This window comes from Rhinatrema bivittatum, chromosome 5 (genome assembly GCF_901001135.1).
Source record: "Rhinatrema bivittatum chromosome 5, aRhiBiv1.1, whole genome shotgun sequence".
Classification (NCBI taxonomy): Eukaryota; Metazoa; Chordata; class Amphibia; order Gymnophiona; family Rhinatrematidae; genus Rhinatrema; species Rhinatrema bivittatum.
Window position 1 is genome coordinate 107,911,028 of NC_042619.1, and position 26,363 is coordinate 107,937,390.

General features: G+C 45.3%; 1 protein-coding gene across 2 annotated transcripts in view; it reads right to left on the reverse strand.

Moving 5' to 3' along the window:
• SOHLH2 (spermatogenesis and oogenesis specific basic helix-loop-helix 2) overlaps positions 1–26,363 on the reverse strand; it is a 153,212-nt gene that overhangs the window by 18,172 nt on the left and 108,677 nt on the right. For both annotated transcript variants that reach the window (XM_029602708.1, XM_029602709.1), the window contains exons 9-10: positions 17,851–18,005; positions 16,604–16,868 (exon numbers count right to left, since the gene is read on the reverse strand). In XM_029602708.1, coding sequence (XP_029458568.1) covers positions 16,604–16,868; positions 17,851–18,005 — 420 coding nt within the window. The remainder of the gene's footprint in view (positions 1–16,603; positions 16,869–17,850; positions 18,006–26,363) is intronic.

Sequence of the window (26,363 nt, forward strand, 5' to 3'; positions counted from 1 at the left end):
CAGGCAAAGATGCTTCACACCTTTAAGAAACATCTGGATGAGCCACTATACCTTGAACTTTCCTCCTATAACAAGTAATCGTGGCAACATACACTTTCAAGAAATTTAAAACTAAACCTTGTTTGTAGACCATTCTGCTGAAAGGATAAAACTATAGGCACTTAAGTTTTAAAGAAAGAAACCCCAGCTTCCCTGCACGAAAGATCATAAATCTTACAAATTCTAATATAAGCTAATGAAGTGGATTTCTTTCTTGCCTATAAAAAAAGAGTGGCAATAACGTCATCTGAATTATCTTTCTTCAGTTCTCTCCTTTCAATCGCCAGGCCACAGAAAAAAGGGAGCCAGATTCTGCATGTAGCATATTCTGAAAATGCTCTAACCTCAGAGGTCCCTCTACTTTGAGTCTGATGAGAATGGCATATCAAGAATGTCTCAGGCAATCCAGAGCTATCAGTATAACTAGGCCATGATACTTTCCTACAATCGTATCACTGGACAGAACATGGGCAATGGAGGAAACATGGACAATAGGCTTTGATAAGGCCACTTTTCAGAGAGAGCATCTACTCCTGATGCTGCTTCCTTTCTACAACTGAAGTATATTGCCTTGGCATTATAACAGGAGCCCATGAGATTACAGCTTGGTTTACTCCACACGTGTATGATCTTGAAGGCTGCATGCGTCAGTTTCCATTCTCCCAAATCCAGAATATAATGACTGAAGAAATCTGCTTGAATGTTCTCCACTTCCACAATGTGCAAGATTGAAAGTGCTTGAAGATGTTTCTCCATCCATCTGAACAGAAGTTCTACTTCTAGCAGGCGACTCTTCATGCCTTCCTGGCGATTCACATAAGCTACAGCTGATGTACTATTGGAGAACACCCTTACAGACCCTGCCCTGAATCACTGGAGAAAATATCTGTACAGCTTTTGCAAATAATTTGACAACACCTCTACTGAATTCCAGAGACTTTGTGCTGACCAGCCCTGATCATGAGCACCCCCAGCCACTCAGACTTGCATCTGTTGTGATGATCGAGTCTAGGGTCTCCAAAGGCATTCCAATGACCAGATTCTGAACAGAAAGCCACCATGTCAAGCTGGCCCTGGCTTCTGGGGTTAACATCAATCTCGCTTAGAAATCCTGACACTGAGTACTTCAACAGGATAGGAGACACAATCGAAGCAGACGCATATGAGCTCTCACCTAAGGAATTAGATCTAAGACTTCTGCCATGGAGCCCAGCACCTGTAAATAATCCCAAACTCTGGGAGATTTCACTTCCAACAGGTTCTAAAACTGCCTGATAAGCTTGGCTCCCCAGTCTACTTGTCAGGAATACCTTGGTTTGCTCAGTATCAAAGCAGGTCCCTAAATATTCCAAGATCTGAGAGGAAACCAACTTGCTTTTGGCAAAGTTTATTATCCAACTCAGATCCTGCAACAACTTTATCACTGTGACTGTTGAAGTTGTAGACTCCACTCCCAAATCAATCATCTTAAGTAGAGATGAACTAATATTCCCTGCTTGCGCAAGAACGCCGCTTTGACAACCATTATCTTGGAAAAGATCCTTGGAGCTGTTGCCAAACCAAAGAAAAGCACTTGAAACTGAAAATGCATCCTATCCCCAGGACCTGAGGTATTGTTGGTGTGAAGGATAAATTGAAATGTGGAAATGAGCTTCTGTAAGATCTAGGGAAGTTAAAAACTCTCCTTTTCTCACAGCCATCATTACCAAGTGAAGAGTTTCCATTCTGAAATGTAGTACCATCAAGGTCTCATTTACCCTCTTGAGGTCTAGAATGGGCCTGAATGTATCCTTTCTTTGGGATTACAAAATAAATGGAATACCTGACTTGACCCCATTGATTCCTTGGCACTGCGACAACTGCTGCTAACTGAAGGTATTGCAGTCACCCTTATTAACCCTCTCTTCACTTCAGAGGAACAAGGGGACTCTGTGAAGGCCTCCTTTAAAAGGATGAGCATAATCTAAATGCATAAATCAGTCTCTTATTACAGAAAGACCCATTAATCCATAGTTATACGGACCCACTCCCCATAAAAATGGGACAAATGTTCTGAGGTAAAGGGGTGTAAGCCCTTTGAATCTCACTGGAAACTTCCAACAGTGAGAATGTGTTTGCCCCCAGAGTTTCTTGCTCCTGAGTGAAAGGACTGCAATCTGTAACTTAGGAGACTTTGTTAAAAGGAAGAAGACTTCCTAGCTGGTACCTTCTTAATTCCCTAGATCTGGGCATACTAGAACCTCCCTTATGAAACCCCATTGGCCTGTTTTCTGGTTACTTTAGCAATTTGTCTTCGAATTGTTTAACCAGCTTCTCAAAATCATCACTAAAGAGATATTTCCTCTTAAAAGGTCAATTTACTCAACATCACCTTAAGACAATGTATCCGCCAACCAGTTTCATAACCATAACAAATGAGCTGCCACCAAGGAAGCCATGGTGAAGCTCAAATGAGGGCATAAAGAGCAGCCACCACATAGACTCCAATCTTTCCACTTCTCTCAAAGAAAATTCTTCTGAAAAGCCATCCACAGGAAACTGCTGTACCCAATGCAAACATGCCTTGGGCATAAAACTGCTGCAAAGTTCAGTTTGAAGAGCAAGTGCAGACACCGCAAAAGACTATTTGAGGATAACCTCAGTTCTCCTATCCAAAGCATTCTTTAAAGCAGCACTGCCTTCCACAGAAAAAGAAAATTATTCCTTACCTGCTAATTTTCGTTCCTGTAGTACCAAGGATCAGTCCAAACAGTGGGTTATCTCACCCTTCCAGCAGATGGAGTCAAATAGAACTTTGAAGAATACTTCCTTATAAGGTAGTGCACTCTCTACTAATCCTCAGTATGGAGTATATCAAAGCAAAGAGGAAAATCAGGATGGATCAAGAACAATAGAATTAAGTAACAAATAACCAACGGGCACAAAACAGTGTCAAATAACAAACTTACAGAATGAACCATTAACCAGCCAAAGGAAAAAAGGCACTGAAGAACAATTTCAGCAGAGAGGCAATCCCAAACCCAATAAATAGTCAGGGAGGGTGTCTGGAATGATCCTTGGTACTACAGGAACGGAATAATTTTTTTTTCCCTGTATGTACCAGGATGTACCAAAGCTTCCCTACGTAGGGTGGGCCCCGGAAAGCCCTGCTCGAATGACCCTAGAGCCAAAGGAGCCAAAGGTAGGCGACTGTATGTGTAGACGATAATGACGAGCAAAGGTATGTAGCGATTTCCAAGTTGCCAATCGACAAATCTCCTGGAACAAGACCGATTGCATCTCCGGCCAGGAAGCAGCCTGAGCTTGAAGAGAATGGGCCTTGACACCTGCCGGAGGTTGTTGACCCGCTCCGATGTAGGCCACCGAGATTGCCTCCTTCAGCCAGCGAGCAATGGTAGTTTTTGACGCCTTGGCCCCCTTCTTTGGACCATGCCAGAGAAGAAAAAAATGGTCCGACAAGCGAAAATCATTAGTGACTTCCAGATAGCGAATGAGAATACGCTTGACATCTAGCTTACGTAGATCCACCGATGCGTCTGCTGAGAAGGACGGAAGCTCTACCGTCTGATTCAAGTGGAACTCGAAAACTACCTTGGGCAGAAAAGCAGGCACAGTACGCAAGGAAACTCCCAAATCCGTAAAACGAAGGTAGGGCTCTCTGCACGAGAGTGCTTGAAGCTCCGAGATTCTACGGGCAGAACAGACAGCTACCAGGAAAACCATCTTGAGAGTGATATCCTTGAGGGTCGCGGAATGCATTGGTTCAAAGAGTGGTCTGACCAAGATTCGGAGAATACGATTGAGACTCCACGAAGGATAAAGAGTGTGGACCGGGGGTTTCACGTGCTTCACCCCCTGAGGAATTGGATGATATCCGGGTGAGAGGAGAGGGAAGTTCCCTCTCGTTGATGAAGTAAAGCGCCTAGGGCAAAGACTTGCACTCTCAGCGAGTTGTAGGCCAGACCCTTGTCCAGTCCCTGTTGAAGAAAAGATAGGATCTGAGCCACCGAGGCGGTCCGTGGTGACACAGGTATGGAGGCACACCAGTTCTCAAAAACTTTCCATACCCTGATATAGGAGGTGGAAGTAGACGTCTTTCTAACCTTGAGGGTCGAGATAATGGCCTCTGGCTATCCACGCCGTCTTAGCCTGCGCCTCTCAAAAGCAAGGCCACAAGACAGAAGCGATCGGCCTGGGCAAAAGATACCAGACCCTGCTGCAGCAAGCGTGGAAGGTGACCCAGACGAAGAGGTCTGTCCACTGCGAGGTTGGTCAAGTCTGCAAACCACGGATGACGGGGCCATTCCGGTGCCACTAGCATTACCGGACCCTGGTGGGACTCTATTCTCCGGAGCACCTTGCCCACCAGAGGCCAAGGGGGAAACACGTAGAGGAGAACGTGACATGGCCAGGGGAGGACTAAGGCATCCACTCCCTCTGCGCCGTACTCTCTTCTGCGACTGAAGAACTGAGCTGCCTTGGCATTCCAGGAGGTTGCCATTAGATCCAGATAGGGGGTGCCCCATCTGTGGAACAGGAGATTCACCGCCTCCTCTGAGAGTTCCCACTCTCTGGGATCTAGATGTTGACGACTGAGAAGGTCGGCTTGAACATTGTCTACGCCTGAGATGTGGGAAGCCGCTAGGCGGGAGAGATGAGTCTCCATCCACGCCATCAACCTGTCTGTCTCCCGAGAGACATGCCAGCTCCTCGTGCCCCCTTGGCGATTGATGTAGACCACAGTGGTCACTTTGTCTGAGAGAATTTGGACTGTGCGATGATGGACGAGAGGTAGGAAGCATTTCAATGCCAGATGCACTGCTCTGGTCTCCAAACGATTGATTGGCCAAGTTGCTTGGGACAGTGTCCACTTCCCTGCGCAGAACTCATCTGACACACCGCTCCCCAGCCAGAGAGACTGGCGTCCGTCGTGACGATTACCCATTTCGGTATGTCCAAAGGAACACCCTGGAGAAGATGAGACAGGTTGAACCACCATGAGAGACTGTCCTTGACTCCCTGCGGGAGAGGAAGGATGGCTTGGAAGTCCCGAGACACCGGCTTCCAGCGGGGAAGCAAGGTGCACTGTAAGGGACGCATATGTGCACATGCTCAGGGGACCAGATTGATCGTGGAAGCCATGGATCCCAGGACCTGGAGGTAATCCCACACCGTTGGAAGTGAGAGACTGATGAATCACTGTATCTGAGCTATGAGTGTATGAGCCCTGTCTGAAGGCAGAGACACCTTTGCCCAGCGCTGTGTCAAAATGTGCCCCCAGGAAGTCCAGAGACGGAGATGGAGAAAGGCTGCTCTTGGCGAAGTTGACAACCCAACCGAGGGAGTAAAGAAGCGTCAACACCTTGTCGACCGCCCGGTGACACTGGGCTGAGGACTTTGCCCGAATGAGCCAGTCGTCCAGGTATGGGTGCACCAACACTCCCTCCCTCCAGAGAGCGGCAACTACTACTATCATCACCTTCGTAAAGGTTCGAGGAGCGGTCGCAAGACCAAAGGGTAGAGCCTGGAACTGGAAATGCTGTCCCAGAATCTTAAAACGCAGAAAACGCTGATGCGCTTGGAGGATGGGAATGTGTAGATAAGCTTCCATCAGATCCAGGGAGGCCAAAAATTCTCCAGAGTGTACTGCCGCTATCACGGCGCACAAGGTTTCCATCCAAAAGTGGGTAATCTTGAGGGTCCTGTTGACCATCTTGAGATCCAAGATCGGGCAGAAGGAACCTTCCTTCTTGGGGACTACGAAGCATACCGAATAATGTCCCCGGCCTGCTTCCAAGGGGGGGACCGGACGAATTGCTCCGAGAGCCAGAAGCCTGTCGAGTGCCTGCCGGACTATGAGTTGTTTCTGAACTGGGCCACATGGAGAGAAGAGGAACCTGTCTCTTAACGGCCAAGCAAATTCTAATGCGTAGCCGTGTCTTAGAATATCCAGGACCCACTGATCTGATGTGATGTTGACCCACTCCTCGTGGAAAAGGGAGAGACTTCCCCTATCCTGGGGATTGGGGAGTGGGCCGGCATAGCTTCATTGTGAAGACTTGGAGGACGTCCACTGGGCCGGACCAGAGCGGGGCTGTCTTCGGGCACGAAAGGACTGAGTCCAGGATTGAGATCGAGAGGACGGCTGACGAAGAGCTGCAGTCCTTGCCTGGCAGAAACGACATTGATTCCTGAATCGGCTTCTAGTGGAATTAAAAGACCTAGAAGAACGAGGGTGATCCTCTGGCAGTTTGTGTACCTTATTCTCCCCGAGGGACTTGATAATCTGGTCCAGATCCTCTCCAAATAGTAATTTGCCCTTGAAGGGTAGAGATCCCAGCTGCGACTTGGATGAAGAATCCGCCGACCAGTTGTGAAGCCAGAGGAGGCGTCTAGCTGAGACCGCAGAGACCATAGATCTGGCCAATACTCTAAGAATGTCATATAGAGCATCTGCTCCATATGCTATGACAGCCTCCAGGTGGTCTGCCTGAAGTGCTTCCTCAGGAGGCAACTCCTGGGAGCTGAGCAGCTGTTGAAGCCAGCGGAGGCCTGCACGCTGAGCGAAGGAACTACAAATGGCTGCCCGGTCCCACAGGACGGACACCTCAAAAACTCTCTTAAGATAAACTTCCAGAAACATAGAAACAGAAATGACGGCAGAAGAAGACCAAACGGCCCATCTAGTCTGCCCAGCAAGCTACGCACTTTATCCATTTTTATTTCCCTTTTCTCTCTCCCACCTGTTACTATTGGCTTCCAGTACCCTCCAGCCCTAATTCCCCTCCACCCCACCACCAATTTAGAGAGCAGCACCGTATCTGCATCCAAGTGACATCCAGCTCAATTAGGGGTAGCAACTGCTGTAACAAGCAGGCCACACCCTTGCCCCATACTCTTACCCACCCCTGTTATTATTTTTTGTTTGTTTTTTTTTTTTTTTTTTTGGAGATAGCAGCCCTCCATCCTTCCGCTCCATGAAAGTGGAACAATAACTACTGGCCACTGGCATCCTGCTCCGTGAATGCCTCTGTGGCTACTGCCGCTCCGTGCAGTGTTTTAATGCCTCTGTGGCTACTGCCGCTCCGTGCAGTGTTTTGCTGCCTCCACTTTATTCACGCATATGAGCTCTCACCTAAAGAATTAGATCTAAGACTTCTGCCATGGAGCCCAGCACCTGTAAATAATCCCAAACTCTGGGAGATTTCACTTCCAACAGGTTCTAAAACTGCCTGATAAGCTTGGCTCCCCAGTCTACTTGTCAGGAATACCTTGGTTTGCTCAGTATCAAAGCAGGTCCCTAAATATTCCAAGATCTGAGAGGAAACCAACTTGCTTTTGGCAAAGTTTATTATCCAACTCAGATCTTGCAACAACTTTATCACTGTGACTGTTGAAGTTGTAGACTCCACTCCCGAATCAATCATCTCAAGTAGAGATGAACTAATATTCCCTGCTTGCGCAAGAACACCGCTTTGACAACCATTATCTTGGAAAAGATCCTTGGAGCTGTTGCCAAACCAAAGAAAAGCACTTGAAACTGAAAATGCATCCTATCCCCAGGACCTGAGGTATTGTTGGTGTGAAGGATAAATTGAAATGTGGAAATGAGCTTCTGTAAGATCTAGGGAAGTTAAAAACTCTCCTTTTCTCACAGCCATCATTACCAAGCGAAGAGTTTCCATTCTGAAATGTAGTACCATCAAGGTCTCATTTACCCTCTTGAAGTCTAGAATGGGCCTGAATGTATTCTTTCTTTGGGATTACAAAATAAATGGAATACCTGACTTGACCCCATTGATTCCTTGGCACTGCGACAACTGCTGCTAACTGAAGGTATTGCAGTCACCCTTATTAACCCTCTCTTCACTTCAGAGGAACAAGGGGACTCTGTGAAGGCCTCCTTTAAAAGGATGAGCATAATCTAAATGCATAAATCAGTCTCTTATTACAGAAAGACCCATTAATCCATAGTTATACGGACCCACTCCCCATAAAAATGGGACAAATGTTCTGAGGTAAAGGGGTGTAAGCCCTTTGAATCTCACTGGAAACTTCCAACAGTGAGAATGTGTTTGCCCCCAGAGTTTCTTGCTCCTGAGTGAAAGGACTGCAATCTGTAACTTAGGAGACTTTGTTGAAAGGAGGAAGACTTTCTAGCTGGTACCTTCTTAATTCCCTAGATCTGGGCATACTAGAACCTTCCTTATGAAACCCCATTGGCCGTGCAGTGTTTTGCTGCCTGAAGGTGGAACACAACTACTGGCCACTGGCATCCCGCTCCGTGAATGCCTCAGTGGCTACTGCCGCTCCGTGCAATGTTTGCTGCCTCCTCTCTATTTATGCCCACTAGACTTGATGGATCCACAGTGTTTATCCCACGCCCCTTTGAAGTCCTTCACAGTTTTGAACTTCACCACTTCCTCCGGAAGGGTGTTCCAAGCATCCACCACCCTTTCCGTGAAGAAATACTTCCTGACATTGGTTCTTAGTCTTCCTCCCTGGAGCCTCAGCTCGTGACCCCTGGTTCTGCTGATTTTTTTCTGGCGGAAAAGGTTTGTCGTTGTCTTTGGATCGTTAAAGTTTTTCAAGTATCTGAAGGTCTGAATCATATCACCCCTGCTCCTCCTTTCCTCCAGGGTGTACATATTCAGATTCTTCAATCTCTCCTCGTATGACATCCGATGAAGACCCTCCATCTTTCTGGTCGCCCTTCTCTGTACCGCTTCCATCTTGTCTCTGTCTCTTTGTAGATACGGTCTCCAGAACTGAACACAGTACTTCAGGTGAGGCCTCACCAAGGACCTGTACAAGTGGATAATCACTTCCCTTTTCTTACTCGATATTCCTCTCTCTATGCAGCCCAGCATTCTTCTGGCTTTTGCTATCGCCTTGTCACATTGTTTCGCAGACTTCATATCATTAGACACTATAACCCCTAGGTCTTTCTCCTGCTCCGTGCACATCAGCCTTTCCCCCCCCATCGAATACAGTTCATTCGGATTTCCATTCCCCATTTGCATTACTTTGCACTTCTTGGCATTGAATCTCAGCTGCCATATCTTTGACCACTCTTCCAGTTTCCTTAAATCCCGTCTCATTCTCTCCACTCCTTCCGGCGTGTCCACTCTGTTGCAGATCTTAGTGTCATCCGCAAAAAGACAAATCTTACCTTCCATCCCTTCCGCAATGTCGCTCACAAAGATATTGAACAGGATCGGTCCCAACACCGATCCTTGCGGTACACCACTTAACACCGCTCTCTCTTCAGAGAAAGTTCCATTTAACATCACACATTGTCTTCTGTCCGTCAACCAGTTTGCAATCCAGCTCACCAACTTAGCACTCACTCCTAAGCTTCTCGTTTTATTCACCAGTCTCCTGTGCGGAACCGTATCAAAAGCTTTGCTGAAATCTAAGTAGATGACATCGAGTGCTCTTCCTTGATCCAATTCCTTGGTTACCCAATCAAAAAAGTCAATCAGATTTGTCTGACAGGATCTTCCCCCCTGGTGAATCCATGCTGCCTCTGGTCCAGCAATTCTCCCGACTGTAGATAGTTCACTATTCTCTCTTTTAACAGTGACTCCATTACTTTTCCCACCACCGAAGTAAGGCTAACCGGTCTGTAGTTACCAGCCTCTTCTCTGTTCCCACTCTTGTGAAGCGGGACCACCAATGCTCTTCTCCAATCATTCGGCACCACTCCCGTTTCTAGGGATCTATTGAACAAGTCACACAGCGGACCCGCCAGCACATCTCTGAGCTCCCTCAGTATCCTGGGATGAATTTCATCAGGCCCCATGGCTTTGTCCACTTTCAGTTTCTCCAGCTCTTCCCATACATTTTCTACTGTAAATGGAGTTACATCTACTCCACTCCCCTCCAGTTTCTTGTTAACTAGCGACGGTCCTTCTCCAGGTTCCTCTTTAGTAAACAGTTAACCCTTGGCCAGGGCTGTTCCCTGGACACTGTATCTGCTGCTTTTGAACAGATCTTGAAAATCTCGCAAGGCTGCACCACCCGTTACTGGAATGGTAGTTCTTTTCGTCACTGCTGAGACTGCAGAATCTACTTTGAGAACCTTAAGAAGCTCCAGGAAATCATCCAGGAGAGGATATAGCTTATCCATGGCTCTGCCAACCTTGAGGGAGGTCTCCGGAGAATCCCATTCCCTGGATAACAGTTGAAGGATCGTGGGATGGGAAGGAAAGGACCTACACAGCGGACGTAGACCAACCAGAAGGGAGTCCCCTTTCTTCGCTGGTGGATTAGGCTCAGGCAGGTCCTGAGTGTCCTCAATGTCCAATTCCTGTAGCATATGTGGAATGAGAGGGTCCAGCTCATCCCTCTGAAAGATCCGCAGAACTCTAGAATCATCCCCTTCCAACTGAACCGTAGTTGAAGGGTCATCCGGATCCGGGTCCTGCTGAGGAACAGACCCCCCCCCCCGCGCCCCCCGCAGAGGGGTGTACCAAATGGACCCTCGGAGCGCTTGAGGTGGTCGGAGGTACCCTTGGTCCCGGGACCGCTGAACCTTGGGCACTCCCCATAGTCTGGGCATTTCCCAAGTCCTCAGTGGAATCAGCCATTCTGGGTACCTTAGGAGAAGGATGTCCCGCCAAAAATTCCTGGTGCTGGCCCATTCTGGCCAGGTAAGCATTCTGAAGCAAGAGAACAAAATCCGTGGAAAACGGAGGTGGCCCCGATGGAGGAAGAGTGGGACGGTCCCCTGACGGAGGAAAAGGCTCCAGAGGTGGAATGGGTGTCAAAACCGGTGGCTGAGATGAAAAAGAAGCGTCCTGCTCTTCTCCTGTTAGCGCCGGAGCAGCAGAGTCTGGAGACAAAATGGCCACCGTTCCCGCGGTCAGCAGGATCAGGGCCAGCCCTTGAGCGTCGAGGCGCGCCAGAAGACGAGAACCAGAGCGGCCCGGCGGTTGAGAGGGTCCCTCCCCACCAGGGAGGCAAGCTGTGCAAATCCCCTCGTGGGAGAGCCTCGACCCAGGCTCTCCACAAGCGCAGCACCTGGACGAATGAGGCATGGGGAACCCCGATGGACACGCGAGGGAACCAGCTGTTCTTAACGCGAGAAACAGGCAAGGTTTAAAGCTGCGGGAAGCGGAAAAAACCTCCGCTTCAGCCTGTTCTTCCTCACGTTCACCAGGTTTGTGGCTGTAAGAAGCGGGTAATAGCCTCCACTTCAGTTCTGCTCTCTCTCTATTCCTCAGCGACCCACAGATAGAGGCACAGAGAAATAACGCCTCTCTGTGCCGGCTGCCCCAAGGAAAATGGAGTCTCAGGGGCAGCGGGTCGGATAGCAGCCACAGGGGGAGAGGTCGGCACCACCGACTTGCACCCCGGAGAGAGGAAGAGAGGAAATAACAAACTTACCCTGACAACAGAGATGGGAGGGGTGGGGAGAGCTGCAAATAGTACTGCCTGCAAGCTATAGAATGCTCCCACTAAAACAGGAGCTGAGGCTACAGGAAAGCTCTCCAAATAATTCCCTCAGAAAATTCAAAATTCAAAATTTATTTTTTTTTTAATTAGACTTGATCCATCCAAAAGAAAGGAAAGCTGAGAAAAATAGAGAAAATTCCTAAAATAGCTTTCTAGTCATCTCAGTGGGGAACGAAAGCCACTTTTCATCTGCTGGAATCAAGAGAATACTGAGGATTAGTAAAGAGTGCACTACCTTATAAGGAAGCATTCTTCAAAGTTCTATTTGACTCCATCTGCTGGAAGGGGGAGATAACCCACTGTCTGGACTGATCCTGGTACGTACAGGGAACAGTAGTCTTCTTCATTATTGCTGAAACTAATGCATCCACTTTGGGGTATCTCAAAAGGTCCAGTTTCTTGGAAGGTAAAGGATAAAGCTTTATCATAGCTCTGCCAACATGCAAGCCAGCTTTCAGTGAATCCCATTCAGCTGACACCAGACATTTAACTATCCTACAGAATGGAAAATTTCTAATAGGCTTACGAAGACCCTCTAATATGGGATATTATCCCTCCACAGCTGGCTCTAGTGGCGCATTCTTAATATCTAACTCAGCCACAGCTTGTGAAAGAATAAAAGGAAGTTCCTTTTTTCTAAATAAATGGGCTACTTTGGGATTGTCCCTTATAGGTTCTCCCCTTTTGGCTCACTTTCTTCATACAGAAGCACTTTTGTAAAGTCAGCTTCTAAAACCATATACACCCTATCTAAATCCTCCTGCAGATCCAACCTGGGTCTCTTTAATAAAATGTTCTTTTTTTTTTTTAATTCTTTATTTATATTATTTTCATTTCACATATACAGGAAAAACAAAAGCTCTTCAGGTCCATTAAAATACATCAATGGTTATTGCAAGTTATTAAAGACAAATGTAGAGTAAGGATAATAACTATTTCAAAATCATTCCTACATAACGTATATCTGAAATCCAAAAACATTCAGTTAAATCATTTAAGAGAAAAAGAAAGGCTGATTAGGAAAACTATAGTAACATATAGAGATAAATTTAGAACAATCAAGTAAACCATACCTAGTCAATTGGATTTATTTCTATATGCCCTTCTTAGTTACTCACTATTTGGTATAACATTTGAAGGAGATGACTCTGCTATGGGCAATACTGATGAAACCATGGATTGCTGGGCCTCCATGAATTGTTGAATCTGATCAGTTTGGTAAAATACATAAGTGTGTTCACCTTTCTTGATTTCACATCTACACGGATAACGTAAAAAGAATGTAAAACCTAAATGAAATAATCTGTTACCGTAAGGCTAAGAATTCTCTTCGCCTAGTTCTAGTAATTGGCGCTAGATCTGGGTACATTTTAACTATTTGCCCATGAAATGTTGTGGGAAATTTCTTAAAGTATGTCTTCATTACACTGTTTATATCTTTAGTTATTATAAATGATACAATCAGTGTATTCCTGTGCATTACATCTAAATTAGAATCTTCTAAGAAATTAGTAAGGTTTACAGGCACTGGGGATTTTTGAGAAAGGAAATAACGTATTAATTGGAGGAATTTCTTCCTCAGAAAATAATAAAATTTCTCTAAAATACTTTTTTAGAGAAATATAAGGAATTTCACCCAGCACTTGAGGAAAATTAGTTATCCTTACATTTAGTTGTCGTGCACGGTTCTCTAACAGCTCTAGACGCCGTGCGCTAGCAATCTGATCTTTAATTAAACAGACGTTAACTTTCTGCACGATTGCATATTCTTTTCATTCTCATTTACTTTATATAATGTTTCATTATTTTGATTTTGAACAGTCAAAAATTTCCCTTGAAAATCTGAAGACACACAGTCAATCTTTCCTTCCAATCTTGCCACAGCTGTACTTAAACTATTCACTGCTTGCCATATCGCTTCAAGTGTTACCTTTCCAGTCAAAGATGGAACTTGCAGAAGATTGTCTACTTTATGGACTGACGCTCCCTCCTGTCCTGTTGCAACTTCCCCTTCCTTGGGTGGCAGCAGGATTGTAGCATCGTCCATACTGCGTTGGACTGGTGGTGGGCGACTGTCTGGGCTAAGGGATGCTTCTTCTTGGGAGCCACACAAATCTCCATTCTGTGTAGCTCCAACAGATTCCTCAGCTCCCTTGTTTTCCAATTGTGTCAAGAATTTGTTTATTTCAAGTTGGGTTAGGTTAGAAGATGTAGGCGCCGAGGGAAACATCCTAATCTTCCCCTTCCTCTTTGCAGGCATATTTCAAAGGTTTCCAATTTCTTGAGCACTACGTAAGCCGTTCCTTATCCCGGGGAGAGTATTAAGAGATTCAAGAAAGGTTAAACAGCATATCCAGCTAATACAGGGAGCACGCCTTTATGCTGGTCTTCCGGCGCCTCCCTCTGACGTCAGGAACTAGCGTTTCCCACGGCACAATTTTCACACAGGTAAAGCTTTATATTTTCCTCTGCGCTGGGAAAAAGTGTAAAATGTCTCTCACCGGCAGCCTCCCTAATAAAATATTATCTCCCTAGCTCACATTATGAGCAGACCCAGACGGGACCCCCTTCCTCAAACAGAAGGTCTCGTGCATTAAAAGCACAAATTCAAGAGAAAAGAGTAAAGGAATCATGAGGAAACCAATCTACACCTTTTTTTTTTTTTTTTTTTTAACTCTCCTCTTAGCTGCTAGAGGTCTCTTTACAGCTCCCTCTGGAAGGAGATTCTGAGCCTCTCCAAGGGAAGTTTCAAAACTGCTGCCTCCAGGAACAGAAAAATAACTGTTGCCCCTGAGGAATTCGGCTGAGGCAGATTCAGCTGCACCAATACTTTCAGCAAGCCTGTTGCCAAAAACAAGTATCCTGAAGAGGCCAGAGTCGACAAGGTATCCTGCTGCAATCAATCTTTACAGTCCCCAGCAGTGGCAGAGCTCCCACAGTGGTCTCCACACAGAAAGCAGTGCTTCTCATGCTCCACAAAAGCAGACATGAAGAAGCTCACAGAAATAAAATAAAATAAGGAGCTGCAGCTCATCTCCCTCATCTCACAGGAAAAGAAAGGCTTTGAAAATGAATCAGCCAGCAGGCTGCTTATGCTCTGCCTTCTTTTTTTTTTTTAAACTAACTTTATACAACAGAAAAGTTTACTTTCCTGAAGAGAAAACTTGTAAAAGAAGAAGTCTTCAACACCATCAGAGACCGAACACCTCAGATAATGAAGGAAGAATCCAGAAGGCTGCCAGAAAGGAACGAGGGAGCTAGAAAACCAAATATCAAAACTCCCCTACACACACGGACCAAGCAGACACAGCCAAGGAGCCACCGTCCCCCCTTGCTCATCCCTACGCTACCAGTAGGGATGCCCAAAGATGAAACACATTGGGAACAATTTCCCTCAAGTTTCCAGGCTGCAGGATTCAGCGCCTCTGCCATCTGCTAGAGACAGAGAAATATTAAAGTGCTACAGGCTTCACAGTGCTTTATAAGGAGCAATGTCAGCAAATCAGATTCTTCAATGTCTTCATCTGTTGGCAGGGTGCTAAACCCATAGGTCCTAAATGGGTCGGGGGGGGGGGGGAAGACGGGACAATAAGGAAATGTTTTTTGTGGCCTTTGTTTTATGCTTTTTATATTATTCACTGCCTTGTGGCAATAGCTAGGAATTGTGGTTTATTAATTATTATAATATTAGTCATGAACTAATTACATTTCCTATCCAAAACTAAATTTACTTTTAAATGATATAAAATGATTTCTTTAGACATTTCCAAAGCTGTGTATCTATTTATTTATTCATTTATTTGCTTTATTGGGCGAAGATATACTTTTTTTTTTTTTTTTGCTTGGCAGTTTCTTCTTGCTCCTTTGGGCTTCTAGCTCCATCGGAACTGGCCTCTGATGACCTATAGTGCCATGATTCTTCATTCACAACTATCCAGGCATTTTTCTTGCATATTATATTCCCCTCCTATCTCACTTTTCATAGTCATTGCAGGGATGGTTCTTGGCCAAGATGCCATGCACCAGGGCTGCTTCAGGAACCCTACAATCATGGGCTTAGAGTCTGGCCACCAGTTGTCACTATAGCATGATAACTAGCACATCCAATCTTTATCCCATCCTTTTGGTGATATTTTTAATTGTTCTAATTCATTTTATTTGGTTTTGATCAAAACTGTATGCACTGATTGAGCTGAGGCAAGTTAAATTCCCTTGATACAAGGGTGATGCAGCAAAACAATTGGAACCTTTTTTCTAAACATTTATGCCAAAATAATCTAATAAAGCTACATTTAAGCCAAACAAATGTACAACATTTAAACCTTTTGTAGATGACATCCTTTTTGATGCAGCACTGGCATTTGATTTTAAAAGTGCTCACCTATAGGTTGTTTTGCTTCTTCATCTCTTAAGTATTAGGACATTATCGCCTGCAATGCAAAGTGGAATGCTGGTGCTCTCAGAATCCATGATCACCACTCTCCTTTCATGATTTCATTGCTTTTTAATTTTTTTTAATTTTTTTTTTTACATCAAATGAGGCATCAGAATGAAAACAGGTGAGAAACTTCCTTGAAAGGGATTTTTCTGCTATGTAGTTCATGGAAGTTCTTTAAAATATATGACAGATATTTACAAATATCAATGCCTTAGCTGGCTAGAAACTGAACCCTGGCAGTCAGTAAATATACTCTTATAGAAGACGACTCACCTTGTCTTTCAAAAATGTAAACATCTGAATAGTTTCTAGGGCCAGATGTACCAAAGGATTTTTCTCATTTTGTGCTTATGGTAAAAATATCTAGTACATTTGATCCTTAAGGAATGTAAGTAGGAACAAAGATTAAAACGCAAACCTGCTGAAGTGTGTGTTACTCCATGCATGGCAAAGGTTCAAATGTGTGGTTCTGTCTTCTGAGATCACAAAACTGGAAAAAGGTCTGGATTTAGAAAACTATGTGATCCCAGAAAGTAACTGACAGTTTTGTCAAAAAACAGAGACTTGAACAGGTGCAATATACAGCAAGTGATGGGACAAGCAACACAAAAATAAGGCTCATAATGGTAAGAGAATGCAAGATCTTGAGAACAACTCATTACTTACCTGTCAAGAATGGTACAAGTCTGTGCTGACGGAGGGTGGTGGCAATAGGAAGGGAAAATGGAGATGGCTGGCATTGAAGGTAAAGAAACCATTGAACATTTCTTTGTTGAAATGGCAGCTACTTCCAAACAAGGGACAGCTTCAGGATACTGGTAAACCGGCTGAGTAGCACTTGCAGAATTGAAGCTCAGGGACACGGGGGATTTTACAGGTAGGTTCTTAATTGAATGACTGGCTACTTTTTCAGAAACAGCAGCTAGAGAACCTTAAAAAAAATGGAAAAGAATCTAAGCCAGAATTCCTTCCTTTTTAGAAACTCATACATTACATTTTATAAAATATTTTTCACACTGGTTGTAGCAAATGTGCACACATCTATAGTTCCAACTTGTAGCTTGTCAGCAGTACAAGTGTAAGTTCTAAGACAGTGGTATTCATTCCCAGCCCTCAAGAGCCACAAACAAGCCAGGTTTTCAGGAAATCCTGAATAAATATGCATGAGACAGATTTACATAGAATGGAGGCAGTGTGCATGCAAATCTCTCTCATCCATATTCATTATGGATATCCTGAAAACCCGACCTGTTGGCAGCTCTTGAATATCATTGTTCAAAGAGGTTAGAGTTAAAGTATGCGGGGACACCATCGCCAATCCTTGCATTACAACCCTAGTTTCAAATTATGTACTACAATCTTATTACATGTCTGAAAATGTAATGTAGCCTTTTAGATAGGGTTTCAGGCTAGAGATAACTTGGACCCAGTGAAGCAAACTGCGAGGTCAATCAATGCCTAGTCCCCTGATGCAATGTTATAAACCAATGACAAGGTCCCTTGGAAGTAGTCATTTTCTTATCTGCTAAAGAATTAGCAGATGGCAAGGCATCCTTAGCCATACTTAACACTATGGAGATGTTCTTTCCCATAATTAATCATGAGCAAATTAATCATATTGCACTCTTTAAGGAATTAAAAGAAATTGTTATCACATTTATGAAAGAGTAAAATAGTATATTAATCGAAGACATTCACAAAGTGGTGCTGTAGCAGAGCAATGCCACACCCCTAGAGATTTTGGCCTTAAGTGAATGCACAGTTTCTGGGGTAGTGTCATTTGATATCTATTTCACCACCTGGAGTTTTATTCTGTTATTCCTCTGAAATGTTTTTATTATAATGCTACAAATGTAAGACCTGACCATGTGAAACTATTGGACATTTTTTCGACAGGCAAGAACATGACATACCACCATTGAAATATTTAGTGACATCTGACTCTGCTGTCCATGTTTCTTTACAAGGAGAATTATCACTATGGCAAGATGACAACACATTAATATATTTATTAGTCCGGAGTCTCTGTTTCTTCCATGGTGACAGAGATTTTATCTGTGAGTTATTTCTATTTAGATAGGAAACAAAATGGCAGAAACAAATATTTATTCACACACATTATATACACACTACAAAATAATTGATATTAGAGGGCAGTGATAAATTGAAAGCAGATTTGCTATAAGCAAATAAAGCATACAGCAGTATCATTATTTATATTTTTCGTGTCCCTAATCATACAATTTGTGTTAAAATACAATCAAAATTGTTTATTGACGAACTAAAGAAAAAATAAACTAAGTATTTAGTAGCATTTAATCACAAACATTTTGGCTGGTACACCAAAAACAAAATACTGTTATATTTAAAGCACCAATCCAATGAAAAGCTGCTATGTGGGAAATGCTCAAGAATTTTCACTTCCAACATATATTCTCACATTTTTGTAAGTCAAAATAATAAGTGCTCAAATTTTACAAGGAAATGAGAAATTACTACTTACCTGAATTTCCTTTTCCTTAATCTAGAGATATGGGTTCAGGAGCAGTGGGTTATGCACCTCTACCAGCAGATGGAGACAGAGCAAACTGATGGCACAGTACATATACTCCTGCAGTGTCATCAGCCTGCCAGTATTCTATTCAAAAGCAACTGTGGACAGACTAGCAAAAATTTGATTAAAAACAGATTACCATTTCAATACTCAGCCAACATGAAACACTGAGCTCAGACAAGAAATACATTAACAATAGTCTAAGGACTGGAGTAACAGTTTCTAGTAACCCCTGGAACACATAGCCACATAGGTGGACAATAACACAATCATATGGCAGTCAAGGGCAGGAAGCTGAACCTATCTGTCTAGATTAAAGAAAAGGAAATTATCAGGTAAGTAGTAATTTCTCATTTCCTAGCAGCTAGACAAATGGGTTCAGGACCAGTGGGATGTACTCAAGCTACTCCCTAATAGGGTGGGAAGCTGTCCACGGTCTAGTCAAAACCACAAGTGCAAAGGCTGTGTCCCCAGGGCCTGCACATCCAGATGATAATACCTGGAAAAGATGTGTAAGGAGGACCATGGCGCAGCTTGGCACATGTCGATGGGAAACAACCATCTAACATCCGTCCATGACACTGCCTGAGCTCTAGTGGAATGAGCCCTAACCTGAGTAGGCAATGGCTTTTCAGCGGCCATGGCTACCTCCTTAATCCAGCGAGCTATTGTAGCCCATGAACCTGGCTCACCCTATTTACTTCCACCATGAAAGACAAATAGGCAACCTGTCTTTCGAAAGGTTTAGAAACCTCCAGATACTTCAGAACATGCCTCTTGACATCCAAGGGATGCAACAGGCAATATTCCTCTGCATCTCTTTCCTTATATCTAGGCAGCAAAGAAATAGACTGGCTAAAATGAAAATCTGAGACAACTTTGGCAAGAAAGAAGGAACAGTATGCAATTGAATCACTCCTGGAGTCACTTGAAGGATCGGTTCCTGACAGACAAGGCCTGCAGCTTGTAAATTTGATGCGCAGAACATATCGCCACCAGAAACACTGTTTTCAAGGTCATTAAGTGCAAGGAAAGAGAGCACATCAGTCGAAACATAGGATCCACCAAAAAATCCAAAACCAGATTAAGACTCCACAAGAGTACCGGATAACCGCAAAGGAAGACGAAGATGTTTCACTCCCCTCAAGAAACAGACCACATCAGGATGAGACGATAAGGATTCCCCATTTACCTGACCCCTGAAACAGGCAAGAGCCGCTACCTGTACCTTCATGGAAATAAAGGCCAACCCTTTATTCAACCCATCCTGCAAAAATTCCAAAATGAGCTGGAATCTAAATGAACGAGGAAACACTCCTCGATCCTCACACCAAGCCTCAAACACTCGCCAAACCCATACATAGACTAAGGAAGTGGAGAATTTTCATGCTCATAGCAATCACCATGGTAGAATATCCACGCTTCAACAAGCGAGCCCTCATAAGACAAAACAGAGTTGGATCTTTGTGAAGGACAGCTCCTTGCTGCAACAGATTCCTGTGTACCAGAAGACGAAGGGAGGGAATCTTCACAGATCTGCATACCATGGTCACCTGGGCCAATCCAGTGCCATTAAAAGCACCACCCCCTTGTGACCTTTGACCCTCTGAACTATTCTGCCCAACATGTGCCATGGAGGAAAGGCATACAGCAGCTTGACCTCCAGTCAGACCAACACAAGAGCATCAATACCCAAGGACTTTGGCTCTCTCCTACAACTAAAGAATCAAGGAACCTTCGCATTATGAGAAGTGTCAGTAGATCTAGGAATGGAAGGCCCCAGCAATCTACTATCAGCTGAAATTCCTCGACCGACAATACCCATTCTCCTAGGTCCAGACTCTCCCTGCTGAGAAAGTCTGCTCTTACATTGTCTTTTCCAGCAGTGTGTGAGGCTGAGATCTCTGAAGATGCAATTCCACCCATTCCATAAGTTGATCTATTCCTGTGATACTTGCTGGCTTCTTGGTTCCTCCCTGCCGATTGATGTAAGCACCACCGTCGTGTTGTCAGACATTACTTGGACCACTCGACCCTGCAGCCTACCGCTGAACTGCAAGCACGCCAACCAGACCGCCCGGGCTTCCAGCCAATTGATATTCCAGAGAGATTCCTCTGAATTCCAGCGCCCTTATGCCGACAGCTTCTAACAATGAGCTCCCCAACCTAGAAGTTCGCATCTGTCGTGAGTACCAACCAGTCCAGCGCCATCAGGGAAACTCCCTTTTTCAGATGATCCGCTTGCAACCACCACTGGACCTGAGAGCAGACTTCCATCAGCAGGTGGAGCAGAATCAAATAGTCCTAAGACTGCGGGTTCCAATGAGACAGCAGGGAGTGCTGAAGAGGACGCATGTGCGCCCTTGCCCATGGTACCACTTCCAGGGTTGCCGTCATGAAACAGAGTACCTGTAGATAGGCCCACACTGTTGGGCGTATAGGGTTCACCAAGAGAAGCATCTGCATCATCAACTTCTGAATACGAGCATCTGGCAAGAAAACTTTGCCTTGCCTTATTTCGAACTGAATACCCAGATATGCCAATGACTGAGATGGCTGAAGACTGCTTTTGGCTAGGTTCACCACCCAACCAAGCTCTTACAACAGGGAGAACACCTTGAGGGTCACCAGTCAGCTCTCTTCCAGAGACTTGGCCTGAATCAGCCAGTTGTCCAAATACGGATAACTAGAATCCCATCTTCTCAACTCTGCCGCCACCTCCACCATAACCTTTGAGAAAGTTCTGGGTGCGGTGGCCAAACCAAAGGGAAATGCCAGAAATTGATAATGACACCCCAACACTGCAAAACACAGAAAACATTGATACTCTAATCGTATGTATGCCTCGGACAGCTACAAGGTGGTCAGAAATTCCCTTGACAACATGGCCAGTATCACTGAATGCAAAGTTTCAATGCAAGAATTAGTCACCCACAAATGACAGCTGACCCTTTGAGATTCAGGATGGGACAAAAGGAGCCTTCCTTCTTGGGCACAATGAAATAAACAGAATATTGCTCCATATTTGCTTGAGATGGGTCCTAGAACCACAGCACTCAGACTAAGGAGCCTTGACAGAGTAGACTCTATTGCCTGCTTCTTCTGCAGGGAGACACCATGAACACATCCCAAGGAACACTGTGAAACTCCAGTGCATATCCTTATTGCATCACCTCCAGGACTCACTGATCGGATGTGATCTCGACCCACCGCTGATAAAAGAGAGAAAGGCATCTTATTTCCTGTTCCCGGGGGTGGGTCAGCAAAACCTTCATTGGGAGGCTTGGGAGGTTCCACACCCCGAGCCCACGCTCCATCTGGGCTGTCTGGGACGAAACAACCTAGACTTACCAAAAGGACGAGTCATCTGAAAAGTCGCTCCTCTGTAGGGTCGAAAACGGTTGGATCCCTGAGCACGACCTCTCATGGTAAAGGAGTGTGGCATCTGCTGGGATTTGCCCCACTTACTGGACAGTTTCTCCAACTCGCTTCCAAATAAGATCGAGCCTTAAAAAGGGCAATTTCACGGTTAGCCTTAGAGGTTGCATCGGCCGACCAATTTCTCAGCCATAACTGACACCGGGCCGCTATTATCGAAGCCACCCCTCTGGCCTAAGTGAGGACCAAATCACAGCCCACATCTGCCAAAAAGACAGTTGTGGGCTCCATAACTGCCCTGGAATTCACTCCAGAGTCATCGATCTCCTGACAGAGAAGTAAACAAGAGTGAGCCACTAGAAAACAACAAGAAGCTATCTGCGTCATTGCCACTGCTTCAAATGTTTAAGGATAGTCTCAATCTTCCTATGATGAACATCCTTCAAAGCAGTTCCTCCCTCTACAGGGATAGTCATCCATTTGGAGACTGCACAAAAAAGTGCTTCCACCTTCAGAAAATGTAAACACTCTCTCACCACTGGATCCAAGGGATACAGACCTTCCAAAACTCAGCACCTTTTGAAATTAGCTTCTGGAGTTCCACACTCAAGATCAATCAATTCTTCAATGGCCTCCATGACGGGGAAAAAATAAGAGGCTTTACGCAAGGAAACCAAAACAGGATTTTTCTTTGGCTCAGAATTGGAATCCATCCCAGGCACTCCCAGCATTTTCAAAGTCTGGAAAATCAGAGCCAGGAGCTCATCTCGATGAAAGAACTGCAACATAGTCCTTCACGGTTCCAGCCGGAATCAGGATCAGCCTAGTCATCCATGGCATCCAGGTCCCTTATCAGGAAGTCCTACTGCTGATCTAGGTGTATTCCAATGCTTAACAGCAGTAATAGGCTGCAGCTCTGCCCTTGCAAGATTGAGCTGGGCAGAGGACTGCGCCTGAGAAAGGACTGCAACCCTTGAAAAAATTCTACCCAAGGAAAGGCAGAAGTATCCAAACCAGGAGGCACTTGTGCTGCGCCCACTAAACTACCTTCCCCTCTGACGAACCAGTTAAGGGAGTTCCAAGATCATGCATTCCTCCTGACACGTCATTACTCAGGCCCTCAACAGACCAAGAAGAAACTAGGATTAGTAAAATAAGAGGAAGATAAATCTCCCTGAGCTTCCAAACAGTGCAGGCACAAGTTAGAGGTCACGCCAGGATGAGATGCCCGAATGTGACAGGCAGCGTATAGAGAAAGGTGCTTAGGTTTCTTAGCAAGAGGTGCTATTCTGAGTGGGGATATGATAGTCTAAAAAATCATGAAAGGACTTGAAAAAGTTAATGTAAATCGGTTATTTACTCTCTCAGATAATAGAAGGACCAGGGGGCACTCCATGAAGTTAGCAAGTAGCTTATTTAAAACAAAACAAATCGAAGAAAATTCTTTTTCACTCAGCACATAGTTAAACTCTGAAATTCATTGCCAGAGGATGTGGTTTCAGCAGTTAGTGTTACTGGGTTTAAAAAAGGTTTGTATAAGTTCCTATAGGTTAATTCCATGAACTATTACAGTAATTAATAAGCAACAATAGCTTGTGATCTATCTAATGTTTGGGTACTTTCCAGGTACATGTGACATGGATTGGCCATTATTGGAAACAAAATACTGGGCTTGATGGACCCTTGGTCTGACCCAGTATGGCATATATGTTCTTTTTTTTTTTTTATTATGGTCCAAAAATTAGGCATCCAAAACCTAGGCATTGCAAGACTAGGCATCCCAAAGACAAGTGCACAATCAACATGCCTAAGCTAAGTGCACGGTTAAGCTCTCACCTAGCCCGGATGCCGTTTAACCTGGATGTCAAAACAGATGCCCATCTAAATGTCCAAAAACTGGATACAACCTGGATGCACAATTAGACGCACTACATGAACTGATACTTCTGAAGAGGGCTGCTGAAGCACAGGCAAAGCATACAAAACACTGCTGCGGCCTACCATGCGGTGCCCAGCGAAAAGCCTTAAGAGCATGGCTGAGCCAACAGAGGCTGCTCAACCTGCCAGGCTGCCCATGTCCCTTAAACCTCCCTTGAATTGGGACGAATGTTGCATTGGTGTGCCAAGCACAAAGACCGGGTAAGAAGAGCCCTACACAAAAACCCTCCTTGTGTGTCTGTGTAGTTTCTTTTTTTTAATCTTACTGAGCTCAGCCCTTCCCGGCTGAGTACAGAGACTATCTCCAGCTTGGGGTGGGGGGGGGGGGGGGAAGAGATATGCAGTCATCACCACGCTTGGCTTCCTGCACCCACTGCCTTTCAGCTGTCCAAGCAGCTAAGTCCATGCAGGTTGAAAAACCAGCTACCAGACCACAGTAAACTTTAATTTAAACACCCATCCAGCGAGTCCAGCCTGTTTTGTTCCAAAGAGCTATGGTAACACACACACACAAAAATTCATCTATGCCATGAGCCTAGAAGGTTATCCTCTCCCCCTCCCCCCCCCAACAGAAAGAATCCACTCCATGGGACAAGAGGAGGGAGGAACAGACTGAGGAACTAGCCTCATTTAAGAAATGTTTTTATGGCCTTTTGGGATGCAGCTTATCCCCGAAAAGAGGGTTATATCAATAAAATATATTCAGCTGAAAAGTTAACTAAAACCCTGTCTGTACTACCTCTCTTGCATTGTACCCTCACTTTCTTTGCACCTCAGCTCTGCTGAGACCATGTTTGGCTCCTTCTCTGTCTCCATAAATTGTTTTGCAGTTTTCAACATATATTCAAATATGTTATATTCATTACAATTGTATAGCGGACAATGTTGAGATTACTTACCTGATAATCTCCTTTTCCTTAGTGTATGCAGATGGACTCAGAACAAGAGGGTATAGTGTGCTCGTGCTAGCAGTTGGAGACTGATCTGACGTCAGCACGGGTACATATACCCCCACAGGAAGTGAAGCAACTCAGTAATCTTCCTTGCAAAAGCTGTTATGGATATATACGTACTGACCGATCAATGAATTAGTGAAACAGGATTCCCCTGACTGATTGATAGTAGCTGGAGACCGCCAGCGTTCCCAACCGGAAGGCGTCGACACCTGGTAGAGTGGACGCTCTCGTGTAAGAAATGACATGGCTTACCTTGGAGTGGTGAAAACCCATGTATACTGGCAGCCGGGCGGGATGGTGAGTCCATCTGCATACACTAAGGAAAAGGAGATTATCAGGTAAGTAATCTCAACATTTCCTAGCGTGTAGCAGATGGACTCAGAACAAGTGGGATGTACAAAAGCTACTCCCGAACTGGGCAGGAGGCTGCCTGAGGACTGCGTAGGACTGCCCTCGCAAATGCTGCGTCCTCCCTGGCCTGGACATCCAGACGGTAAAATCTGGAAAAGGTATGGAGGGAGGACCATGTCGCCGCCTTACATATCTCCGCGGGCGACAGCATCCTAGATTCTGCCCAAGAGACCGCCTGCGCTCTGGTAGAATGAGCCTTGACCTGCAGAGGCGGTGACTTCCCGGACTCTACGTAGGCCGCTCTGATAACTTCTTTGATCCAGCGGGCGATTGTGGGCCGAGAGGCCGCTTCCCCTTGTTTCTTCCCGCTGTGAAGGACGAACAGATGGTCCCGTCTTTTGTACTGCTTCTGTCATTTCCAGGTATCTGGGCAGCAATTTACCGATGTCGAGATGGCGTAGCAAACGCCCTTCTTCTGATTTCTTCAAACCCGCCGTGGTTGGCAAGGATATGGTTTGGTTGAGGTGAAATTGTGAGACTACTTTAGGTAAGAAGGAGGGAACCGTGCGAAGATGGATAGCCTCTGGAGTGTGCCTGAGAAAGGGATCACGGCAGGACAGCGCTTGTAGCTCTGAGATGCGGCGTGCGGAACACACTGCCAGCAAGAACACCATCTTCAAAGTTAGCGAACGGAGAGACAGGCCTCGAAGGGGTCTGAAGGTGGATCCCGCAAGGAAATCCAAAACTATGTTGAGGTTCCACAGGGGCACTGGCCACTTCAGTGGCGGACGAATGTGCTTGACTCCTTTCAGGAAGCGGGAAACATCTGGGTGCGTGGCAATGGTCTTGCCATCCCTCCTGGGACCGTAGCAAGACAGCGCAGCCACCTGAACCTTGATGGAGCTTAGGGAGAGACCCTTCTGAAGCCCATCCTGCAGGAAATTCAGAACAATAGGGATTGTGGTCGCATGTGGATTGGTGCCATGAGTGTCGCACCAGGCTTCAAATACTCTCCAGATCCTTATGTAGGTGAGGGATGTGGAAAATTTGCGAGCTCGGAGGAGTTATCACCGGCTCAGAGTAACCTCTTTTCTTCAGTCTAGCCCTCTCAATGGCCAGACCGTAAGAGAGAATTGAGCCGGATCCTCGTGGAGGATGGGACCTTGACGAAGCAGGTCCCTGAGAGGAGGCAGGGGAAGGGGGTCCCCTGTCAGTAGTCTTCTCATGTCCGCGTACCAGGGTCTTCTTG